Genomic DNA, 12,540 nt, shown 5'->3' on the forward strand with positions numbered 1-12,540 from the left:
CCTCCCATGGGCCCAAACGGCAGTTTATCACCACAAATAGGGTATTGCCGCACTAAGGACAAATTGGGCAACAAAATGAGGTATGTTGTTCCTTGTGAAAATAAGAAATTTTGATCAAAAATGACATCTTATTGGAAAAAATATAATTTTTTTCATTTCACAGCCCAATTCAAATAGGTGCTGTGAAAAAACTGTGTGGTCAAAATGATAACAAAAACCATAAATGAATTCCTTGAGGGGTGTAGTTTCCAAAATGGGGTCACTTCTGGTGGGTTTCCATTGTTTTGATAGATCTAGGCCTCTGCAAATGCGACATGGCACCCGAAAACCAATCCAGCAAAATCTGGACTCCAACAAACACATAGCGCTCCTTTCCGTCTGAGCCCTCCCATGGGCCCAAACGGCAGTTTATCACCACAAATGGGGTATTGCCGCACTAAGGACAAATTGGGCAACAAAATGGGGTATGTTGTTCCCTGTGAAAATAAGAAATTTTGATCAAAAATGACATCTTATTGGAAAAAATATCATTTTTTTCATTTCACAGCCCAATTCAAATAGGTGCTGTGAAAAAACTGTGTGGTCAAAATGATAACAAAAACCATAAATGAATTCCTTGAGGGGTGTAGTTTCCAAAATGGGGTCACTTCTGGTGGGTTTCCATTGTTTTGATAGATCTAGGCCTCTGCAAATGCGACATGGCACCCGAAAACCAATCCAGCAAAATCTGGACTCCAACAAACACATAGCGCTCCTTTCCTTCTGAGCCCTCCCATGGGCCCAAACGGCAGTTTATCACCACAAATGGGGTATTGCCGCACTAAGGACAAATTGGGCAACAAAATGGGGTATGTTGTTCCCTGTGAAAATAAGAAAATTTGATCAAAAATGACATCTTATTGGAAAAAATATCATTTTTTTCATTTCACAGCCCAATTCAAATAGGTGCTGTGAAAAACTGTGCGGTCAAAATGATAAAAAAAATCATAAATGAATTCCTTGAGGGGTGTAATTTCCAAAATGGGGTCACTTGTGGTGGGTTTCCATTGTTTTGATACCTCAACACCTCTTCAAACCTGGCATGCTGCCTAAAATATATTCTAATAAAAAAGAGGCCTCAAAATGCACTAGGTGCTTCTTTGCTTCTAGGGCTTGTGTTTTAGTCCACGAGCACACTAGAGTCACATGTGGGACATTTCTAAAAACTGCAGAATCTGGGCAACACATATTTAGTAGTATTTCTCTGGTAAAACCTTCTCTGTTACTAAAAAAAAATTGAATAAAATTGAAATTCAGCAGAAAAAATGAAATTTGCAAATTTCATTTCCACTTTGCTTTAATTCCTGTGAAATGCCTGAAGGGTTAAAAAACTTTCTATATGCTGTTTTGAATACTTTGAGGGGTCTAGTTTTTAAAATGGGGTGTTTTATGGGGGTTTCTAATACATAGGCCCCTCAAATCCACTTCAGAACTGAACTGGCACCTTCAAAAAAAGGCTTTTGAAATTTTCTTAAGAATATGAGAAATTGCTGTTTATGTTCTAAGCCTTGTAACGTCCAAGAAAAATAAAATAATGTTCAAAAAACGATGCCAATCTAAAGTAGACATATGGGAAATGTGAACTAGCAACTATTTTGGGTGGTATAACCGTCTGTTTTTCAAGCAGATGCATTTAAATTCTGAAAAATGCTATTTTTTGTAAATTTTCTTTAATTTTTGCAATTTTTCACAAATAAAGACTGAATATATCGACCAAATTTTACCACGAACATGAAGCCCAATGTGTCACGAGAAAACAATCTCAGAATCGCTTGGATAGGTTTAAGCATTCCGACGTTATTACCACATAAAGTGAAATATGTCAGATTTGAAAAATGGGCTCTGAGCCTTAAGGCCCAAACTAGGCTGCGTCCTTAAGGGGTTAAAGAGTAGAAGTAGGCTTTTCTCCCGGGCTCAATTGATGGTTCAATGGTGGAAACAGGGACCAGCATTTGTCCCAGCTGTCGGCACAGTAGCGTGTGTGCGTAAATATGCATGTATGCCCCCGTTACTGTGCAGGCAGCAGGAACAAGCACTGGTACCTACTGCTATCACTGAACCAGCAATGTTGTCAACACTGCCCCAGGCAGGAGGAGAGGCACTGTGGCTGTCGCTAGTTTGGGGCGCACAACAGCTGTTTTTGTAAAAGTGCACTGGTAAAAGTGCTGGTACTGTTATGTGTTCAAGGGCATTAGGATCGGGACATGACCTATATTTTAAGGGTCAGGGTATATGTTAACAAAACTCCCTGAAGTAATTTCTCCAATGTAGACAAGTATGCCATTAAAGCATGTTACTGAATGTTTAAAGGGATCCTGTCATCAACATCTTACCTGTTAAACTCACCTGACCCCTCAATGGCCGCAGCTGTCCAGAGTTCATTCCTGTTCTCTTCTTTCCTGAAGTCCTCCTCTGTCAGTAAATGTAGTCGTTTAAACTTTTCCCGCCTTTTATGGTAATTATTTTTCCCTCTGGGATGCAGCTTCTTAACCACGCCTACTGCCACCACCTGTCCGGCCCTGACTGGCTAAGGAGCTATCAATCAAAAAGAAGGAGGTGGAGTCCACTCTGAGATGCTGGAGGAATGAAAATCGGACTCTTTTCAGATGAAGATTTGACTCTTTTCTGCTCATTTGCATACGGCGTGGGACCACTGAAGAACGGAATACTAAAGCTACAGAGCTTACTTAGAACATATTTATAGCTTAGATGACAATGATTTTTCACCCACTTTCACCAGGTATTGCTGGATTTATAGCTAAAATGCTGGTGACAGGATCCTTTTAAGGCTATGTAAACCTTTGAGGACTTTTTTTTTTTTACTAAAACAGTGTATTATAGTATTTATTGCAACTTTGTAATTTGTTCTTATTAAAAAAATAATTACTTTTTTTTCTACTCTTGACACGCAGGATTCACGTGTTATCTATCATGTGTGATCAATAACAAATGGATCATGTCTGAGTCGGGTTTTTAGTGCAAGATACAGCTTCTTTATATCTGTCACGATCCTTGGGTATGTGGACCCACTAGGCTGCACCGCCGTGCAAAAGCTGGTCAAACAACAGTCCTAGTACAAGGGTACCTTTGATAGTCCAGACAGTAGCGGAAGCTAGGCACAGATGAACTTGCAGGCAGATGACACCAGATGTGGTGTATAACAGCAGGTGTGACAGGTGGCACAACACGACTCCAACACTCTAAGGCACAGGAACAAATATAGCACAGGATACAGGTAGCAGGGCACGAGAACAACGGGAACAGAATAACACTAAGGGACCAACACAACAACGCTCAGGCAATGAGTGAAAGGGCATTGCCCTTTTTATAGTCCAGGTTGATCATGGGCTAATTACAGATTTTACACATGTGCGCATACTGGCACTTTAAGGCCAGGAGCGAGCGCGCACCCTATGGGAACCAGCACAGTGATGCGGAAGTGACACCAGCACAGTGATGCGGAAGTGAGTGCCGGCGCCTCTCAGGAGGTAGATGCCGCCCAGCGCTCACTCATCCATGGCCGCGACCGTTGAGGGGTAATTTAGAATGACGGTCCGCGGCTGTGGATGTTACAATATCGAGGTTACATAGAAGCTGTATCTCAACCCGTAATTATTTTTATTTTTTTAATAAAAACAAATTACAAAGTTGAATTAAACACTATAATATATTTTTTTCAACTAAAATAAAGTTTTCAAAGGTTTCCATAGCCTTTAATTCAGAATTTTGTGGAAAGTGCATTTTGTGAGTGATTTTACACCCACTATTATTGGTTAATTGAGATTTATTACTGAGAATTGTCTATCTTGATGTTGCATTAAGCGCAGGCAAGATGTATTATTCAGAATAAATGAACATAATATGCATCTTATGTTGCATGAAAACAGTAATATACACATAGATCATACATAAAGTTTATGGACACCTTTTGGTGCCTTTTTTTTTTTACTGTCATGTATGTATTTTAACAAATCAGTTTTGTAATATAACTTTATTAAAAACAATAATTGGCACAGTTTCAGCTTCTATGTATTTACTGCAGAACGCTGTTGTCAGCCGAATCCTTCAGTGAACTGGTCTAACGGCGTGGCTGACCGCGGCTCCTGTGTGCCTCTGACACCTCATCTAAGCTGAATACTGATAAAATCAACTTTGATTTTATTAGTATTAGGCTTAAGGCCTCATGCCCACTTCAGTGTTTTTCTTCAGGGTGCTAGCCGTTTTTCTGACAGCTAGCACCCTGATCCATTCATTTCAATGGGGCCATTTTTTTGACGGTCCTGTTGCTCCGTTCCGATCCAAAGTAGAGCATGTCCTACTTTGGTTTGAGATTCCGTGACCGTGAGGCCCATGCAAGTCAATGGGGTCGTCAAAAAAACTGAAGGCACACGGAAGGTATCCGTGTGTCGTCAGTGTGTGACGGAGCTGTTGCCTAGCAACGGCCGGGCGGGCAGAAATACATTACAAAAATATTACACTAATCGGCAGCTACTTGTCTCTATCAATCACTGATAGAGAAAAGAGGCTGCTGATTAAAAATAAAATAAAAAGCAGTTCATACATACCCGGTCGTTGTCTTGGTGACGAGTCCCTCTTCTTCCTCCAGTCCGACCTTCCTTTCTGACGCAGCAGCCTGTGATTGGCTGCAGAGGTCGCTGCAGCCTGTGATTAGCTGCAGAGGCGGTCACGTAAGATGAAGCGTCATCCCTGGAGGCCGGCCTGACGTCATTCTGACGTGCGTGACTGCTACTACAGCCGGTGATTGGCTGCAGTGGCGACATGGATGAAACGTCATCGCTGGAGGCCGGACAGGAGGAAAGTAAGTATGAACTTATTTTTTATTTTTTTTTATTTAATTAAAATTGTATTTTCCGAGCGCCGAGCATGGTACTGTCCAGGGTGCTGAAAGAGTTACCGCCGACCAGTGCAGCCCATTAACTCTTTCAGCACCCTGGACAGTACCATGCTCGGCACTCGGAAACGGAAACACGGAGTGCACACGGACGCTAAACCGGGCACACGGATCCGTCAAAAACGGCCGTGTAAACGGTGTCGGAAGTGTGCACGAGGCCTAAGATGAGATGTCAGAAGCACACTGGAGCTTTTTTCAGACAACCTGTCAGAACGGCTCACTGACTGATTCGGCTAAGAACGCTGTTCTGCAGCATCTATGTGCAGAGGATAGAAAAAAGTTACAGAACTAAAACAGAGCAAAATGTTTAAAAAAAAGTATTTTCCAAATGTGATTTGTATGCAAAAATACATACATTTTATTAAAAAAAATTAGCAAAGGTGTCCGTAGCCTTTAAATATCATAATTGATTACAGTGCATATTTCTGTTACATTTCTCCTGAAATGTAATTGAATTGTATTCATTTCTTTTTGTTAGTTCAGATACTACTAAATCTATATTAACCAAAATAGTGGGTCTTTCAGGCCTTGGTTCCTGTTATCCTCTGTTGCATGCAAGCTACCATATAATGATAAGGTCTAACCTGCTGGTAACAGTCTGAATAGAATGCAATCTTTAGTGTCAGTCATGTCCCATGATGACTTCTTGTAAATTGTATGTCGGAATCTTGTTTAAGGAATAGATAAGCTGCACGCAACTGGTAATGTGTCTTGTAAACAATTTACCTCTTCAAAGAGTGACCTCCCTGCTGGATATACTAGAGTTCCAATTTCCAAAACTTAGTGTGTGAGATCTTAGCACTTGTCAGGCAAAGACAAACGGGCACATACAATTTTCAGAGCACTTAAATATACTTTGAAAATTGTATTGGTAAGGACAGCTGCTAGAAGAAAAGTGTCTTGCTAAAATTGGGCAGTGCGGGCGTTTTTTGTTTAATGTCTGATCTTTAGATGTTAATGAGCTCAACATGGTTTGTACAAGTTACTGCCTGTTAGACTTCAAGGGAATACAGTTACTTTAGGACATTACTGAATACTGGGAAATAGAGAGGATTTTCCAGTTTGTGTAGTGTATCTTAACATGAGTACTTGGAAATAGTAAGGGTAGGAAGCTTTAAAAATGAAAAAAAAAACTGAGTTTGTATGTGTGTATTTGTATGTATATAAGCAAAAACGAACACAAATATAAATTATACAGCTGTACAACCAGAGCTAAATTAGGTTGGTGAAGACTCCTAGGCAAACCACATACTGGAAAGGTTGCTGCACATGTACATGGCCCTCTCCACTGAAGCCTATAGTTATTTTATAGAGACTGCTAAGCCAGCTATACCCTAAGATGAAGAGAGCAATATGCATGCCTGGCAATATCCCCCAATGGCCATCATGAGAACTCCATGTTCCTCAGAGGTTGGGGTCCTTGAGATAAGCAGTGTATACAATGCCTATATAAATAGTGACTACCAAGTCTGCGTGCAAAGGAGGCAACTGGTAGGCTGAAAGCTAGAATTCACCTGCAGCCTACAAGGTGAGTGGTGGAGCAGGGATACGAAAGCTCCTTTGCATCAGCTGGACAGCCAATTCTCCCAAACCTTTTGTGATTTTATCACAAGGGTCAGCGCTATGCAGCCACTCTGGTGAAATGTAGCATTACATAGTGCCTATACAAATGAATAGTCAACCATGTAATATATGTTCATGTTTAGTCCTCTTTTAACAGGGCAAATGGAAAGAGGCTGTCCACATGGAAAAACTTCTTCCATGGAGGTTTTTTTACTGTAAACTCCCACTGCTCAGCGTCCGCTTAGGGTACAGTCGCACGTAGCAATGTCCACATGCATCCGAATCCTGGCTCACTTGCAGTGACCAATGGCGACACAATTTAAAATGGTATTACCTGTAACAATCAGGCGGCCAAGTGAGCGGGGTCTCAGCCACATGTGGACGCCCCTATGAGGGACCATTCCATTACTCTGACGATAAGCAGAGTCCTTTGTAGCAGCTCTCCGCTGTGACTAATTATTTCTTTCATGATTTCATTTCAAAAATAATTTTGGGTTGCGAGATCTAACAGAGAACTGTAATAGATATTGTAAATCACCCCTTTAGTTGTTGGATACAATTAGTAACTGTAAATTATATGTTTATTTAAAAATAAATGGCTGACATTTGGAAAGAAAAAAGTATATATGAATCTGAAATATCCTGCTTAACCCATGTTATTTTTATGTTCACCAGGATATGCTCCAGTTACGGGTATGTGCCACCCACTACGCAGCTGTACCCTGAACCATGAGGATGGGTTTTCTTCTGCGTTTGTGGTCGCCCATGAAACAGGTCATGTGTACGTATACGTCATTCTGCAGTTACGTGCACTGTCATGATTGTGGTTTTCCATAGGAGAAATTCATAGAACTGCTTCTGTAACAAAAAGAGTTACTGCAAACAGTGGTAAATCTGCATGTATTATTATAGCAGCATCATCATACCAACAGTAAAACATAGTGATGGTAATTTGATAGTGTGGGGTGAAGGCTTTGCTTCCAAAGGACCATAAAAAATGTCCAGTCACTTAAGCTGAAATAAGGGGCATAACAATAAAGGGTGCAGAGGATGCAGTGATACTCCGATCCTGGAGCCTGATGGGTCTGAAAGGTCCATGTGACCCATATGAGGAGACAAGTATTGTAAATGATGCATAGTTGAGGGCCCTTTACAAATTGCCCAAGATCTTTAAGTTATGCCTCTGGGTGAAACTGGAGCACGTTAGTGTTATATAGCAAGACAATGATCCATAACACAAAATACAGTCTACATTTGAATGGTTGAGGAACAAAATTACAGATATTTGTTTTAAGTTCAGCGTCTGAGAGGAAGGTCATTTTTTAATATACTACTCTACAAATAAAAAGTCAGAATTAGGTAAAATATAACAACCTTAGGCAATTGACTTATCAAAACGGGTTATCTAGTGGGTCTTTTGTGGTGCAATGAGGTTATCTGTTGTATCTATATATCGTGAGATCAAAGAGTGTGTGATGACAACATGTGAAGAGCATTGCTCGGGCCACCTGGAGCTTACAATTAGGTACATCTTTTGGGAATTGAATTTGTTTAAACGTTTGGTAAGCACATTTATCATAAGCTTTTGTTTTTCTTTCTACAAACCACAGTCTATATTACGTTCACATTGACTTAGACATTATTTCACTCATTACCACAGAAGATTAAGAGAGAGGTCAGGAACTCCTTGTGTCAGTAACGAAGAACTTAATCTTTCCACCTAACTAGCTTAGTCAAAAAAATAGATTTTGCACAAATTATTTTAAAATTATATAGAAAATATGTTTTACTTAGATAAGCTTACTTACTTTAAATATATTACTTTGTAATCATCCTGAATTTCATCTGTGCGTATCAGTCATATTGGTGTCTTATGAGCATTCATTAGTCGCTGTGCCTCTGTGGTTATACTGTATTTTTACGCAAATATGCTCCAGTCTCGCAATACTGAAGCATTTTGAACATAGTGTTTGAATCCATTGTTTAACAAATTGCTGTTCATGCGGACAACAGAGGAGTCTTAAGTTCCTTGTTACCTAAAGTTGGTCATACACTAGTGATTTCAGACGGATGTTTTATGAATGACTTGACCTTCATGGTTGGTCGCTAAAGGTTGTCGTTCTGGTTGGCAACGGCATAAGTTAAAACAACAAATTGCGGATTGACCTCTGCCTTGATCTGTGGCCTGGTCTGGGCTTCTATTGATATGATGCAAATCTGTAGTTTAGCATGAGCTTCTTTCCAACAACGACGAGAAAAATTCAGCATTGCAGATTAACTTTTTCACAGATATCTGTAGCGGAAAAGCACCGATAGTTGGCAGAAAATTGTCTAAATCAACCTTTTCGTCCTTCTAAATTTTCTAGTGTGAATGGTGAATGATTGGTCAAAGCAAGTCCACAAGCTCCGCCACATAGACTTGTTCAGGTGTAGGCAAAGTCTTTAGAATTCATTACACTTTGAGTTCTCTTAAGACACTATAAGTTAAAGTTTCTAACTAAAAAAAAAAAAATACATCTGTGGCAGATGCTCTTCAGGCTTAGAATAGCACCACATATTAGAGAAAAGGGCCATACTAAACTGGTATTTTGTCCTGTCATTGTATCAATAAGGGCCCTCTTACACGGCCTGACGTGGGCCGTGTAAACGAGCACCAATCATCGAGACAGCTCGCTGATTGGTGATAATTTGCTTCTTCACAAGGTGCTATGTATGGGGACGGGCGGTCGTTACTATGATCGCTCGTCCCCATACATTTCTATCATGTCGGCAGCACGACTCCCAGGGAGATGAGCTGCTGAAAACGGTAATATTTTCGGCTACAAAAACAAGCGTTTGCTCGTTCATCGGCTGATCGCTGCAGAATGAAAGATGAGGAGTTTCTGTATCGCAGTAGATTCTATATATTTTTTCCATTATTCTTCATTTTACAGGCTAGGAATGGAACATGATGGACAGGGAAATCGTTGTGCCGATGAAACCAGTATGGGAAGCATCATGGCTCCATTGGTGCAAGCCGCATTCCATCGTTATCACTGGTCGAGATGCAGTAAGCAGGAACTTAATAGATATATACAGTAAGTTCCTGAAATTATATAAAGAGGAAAAATGCCCGGGGTTATTTTTTTTCTGTAGGTGGAAGAAAAAAAACTTTAGCTTTAGAGATGTGTTATACCCGAGAGTGTAATCTGAACATCTGTATGTATAAACGTGTGAATAGTGGATGAGTCATAGGCAACAATGAAGGTCTAGACAGTCTTTTGTAGAGTGGTTGGGCTCTAAGTGCAATCACCAGCTAGAATCTGACTGTCTCCCTGCAATGTACTGTATTTCTGTAAACCTTCCTCTTTGTCTACTACTCGAAGCACTACTCTGTCATCTATATGATCTGTGTTCTGGAAATTAGGTCATCGTACAGTAAAAATGCTTGAGAAAATTTCATTCAAACAATGTAATCATCTTCCTATTCTGCATTTAGCCTTAAAGAGGCTCTGTCACCACATTATAATATCTCCTACATAATGAGATGGGCACTGTAATGTAGGTGATAGCAGTGTTTTTTATTTAGAAAAACAATCTATTTTCACCAAGTTATGAGCGATTTTAGCTTTATGCTAATGACTTTCTCAATAAACAACTGGGCGTGTTTTTACTTTTGACCAAGTGGGCATTGTGGAGAGAAGTGTATGACGCTGACCAATCAGTGACCAATCAGCATCATACACTTCTCTCCATTCATTTATTCTGCACATAGTGATCCTACATTGTTCACTATGTGCTGTCACATACTCACACATTAACATTACTGAAGTGTCGTGACAGTGAATACCTTTAATCACCCATGCAACGTTTCAATCCCTCAGGACCTTTCTCAAGCATATGCAAATGCTTGAGAAAGGTCCTGAGGGATTGAAACGTTGCATGGGTGATTAAAGGTTTTCTGAGTTTTTGAAGTGCTGCCTCCTTGTCCGTTTTTCTGTCCGATATTGGGGACCATGGACCGAGTTCAGAAGAGGCGTGCACCGCTTTGGCGGTTCTGTGCTCTGGTATTTCTTTACTTTTGACAGTGAATATACATTACTTCCAGCCAGGACGTGATGTCTATTCACAATCCTGACACTTCAGTAACATTGGTGTGTGACTAAGGCCGGATTCACACGAGCGTGTGCGTTTTGCACGCGCAGAAAACGTGGCGTTTTGTGCGCGCACAAGGTCCATAACAGCTCCGTGTGTCAGCAGCATATGATGCGCGGCTGCGTGATTTTCGCGCAGCCGCCATCATTATGACACTCTGTTTTTATGTTTGTAAACAGAAAAGCACGTGGTGCTTTTCTGTTTTCATTCATAGTTTTGACTACTGTAGCGCGTGCCGTGCGTGGTTTTCACGCACCCATTGACTTCAATGGGTGCGTGACGCGCGAAAAACGGGCAAATATAGGACATGTTGTGAGTTTTACGCAGCGGACATAAGCTGCGTGAAAATCACAGACAGTCTGAACGGCCCCATTGACCAACATAGGTCCGTGTGAGGCGCGTGAAAATCACGTGCGTTGCACGGACGTATTTTACGTTCGTCTGAATAAGCCCTTATTCACACAGCACATCGAGATCACGCTGTACTTTCATTTACAGCGTGATCTCACGAGATTACGCTTGCTAAGTACCACACAAACTTTACCAAAGTGTCGGGATTGTGAATATACATAGCGTCCTGGCTGGAAGGAATGTCTGTTCACTGTCAAGACACTTCAGTAACGTTAATGTGTGTGTGTATGTGGCTGCACATAGTGAACAATGCAGGTTCACTATGCGCTAATTACATGAATGGAGAGAAGTGTATGACGCTGATTGGTCACGGATTGGTCATGATTGGTCATGATTGGTCAGCGTCATACACTCCTCTTTACAACGCTCACTTGGTCAAAAGTAAAAACACGCCCAGTTGTCCATTATGAAAGACATTAGCATAAATCTAAAATAGGTCATAACTTGGTGAAAATAGATTGTTTTTCTAAATAAAAACCTCTGTTGTCACCTACATTACAGCGCCCATCTCATTATGTAGGAGATAGGGCACCTATAATGTGGTGACAGAGTCTCTTTAAAGAGGCTCTGTCACCAGATTTTGAAACCCCTATCTGCTATTGCAGCAGATCGGCGCTGCAATGTAGATTACAGTAACGTTTTTATTTTTAAAAAACGAGCATTTTTGGCCAAGTTATGGCCATTTTTGTATTTATGCAAATGAGGCTTGCAAAAGTACAACTGGGCGTGTTGAAAAGTAAAAGTACAACTGGGCGTGTATTATGTGCGTACATCGGGGCGTGTTTACTACTTTTACTAGCTGGGCATTGTGTATAGAAGTATCATCCACTTCTCTTCAGAACTCCCATCTTCTGGCAGTGCAGATCTGTGACGTCACTCACAGGTCCTGCATCGTGTCGGCCACATCGGCACCAGAGGCTACAGTTGATTCTGCAGCAGCATCAACGTTTGCAGGTAAGTAGCTACATCGATTTACCTGCAAACGCCGATGCTGCTGCAGAATCTTCTGTAGCCTCTGGTGCCGGCTCGTCTGACACGATGCAGGACCTGTGAGTGACGTCACAGCGTGATCTCTCGAGAACACGGCTGTGTGTCTGTCACTGCCAGAAGCTGGGCGTTCTGAAGAGAAGAGGATGATACTTCTCGTCAGAACGCCCAGCTAGTAAAAGTAGTAAAAACGCCCCGATGTACGCACATAATACACGCCCACTTGGACTTTTACTTTAAACACACCCACTTGGACTTTTGCAAGCCTCATTTGCATAAATACAAAAATGGCCATAACTTGGCCAAAAATGCTCGTTTTTTAAAAATAAAAACGTTACTGTTATCTACATTGCAGCGCCTATCTGCTGCAATAGCAGATAGGGGTTGCAAAATCTGGTGACAGAGCCTCTTTAAAGCCCATTTACACAGGCCAATAATCGGGCAAACGAGCATTCGTATAAAAATTTGTTCGCGAATGTTGCACTGTAAACAGG

The 12,540-nt window shown here is 41.1% G+C and overlaps 1 protein-coding gene across 1 annotated transcript in view; it reads left to right on the plus strand.

Moving 5' to 3' along the window:
- The window catches only part of ADAMTS14 (ADAM metallopeptidase with thrombospondin type 1 motif 14), a 118,403-nt gene that overhangs the window by 64,596 nt on the left and 41,267 nt on the right, over positions 1-12,540 (plus strand). Inside the window, exons 7-8 of the mRNA XM_075842728.1 lie at positions 7,190-7,295; positions 9,448-9,591. Of these exons, the coding sequence (XP_075698843.1) occupies positions 7,190-7,295; positions 9,448-9,591 (250 nt within the window). The remainder of the gene's footprint in view (positions 1-7,189; positions 7,296-9,447; positions 9,592-12,540) is intronic.

The sequence above is a fragment of the Rhinoderma darwinii genome, chromosome 11, assembly GCF_050947455.1.
Source record: "Rhinoderma darwinii isolate aRhiDar2 chromosome 11, aRhiDar2.hap1, whole genome shotgun sequence".
Lineage (NCBI taxonomy): Eukaryota > Metazoa > Chordata > Amphibia > Anura > Rhinodermatidae > Rhinoderma > Rhinoderma darwinii.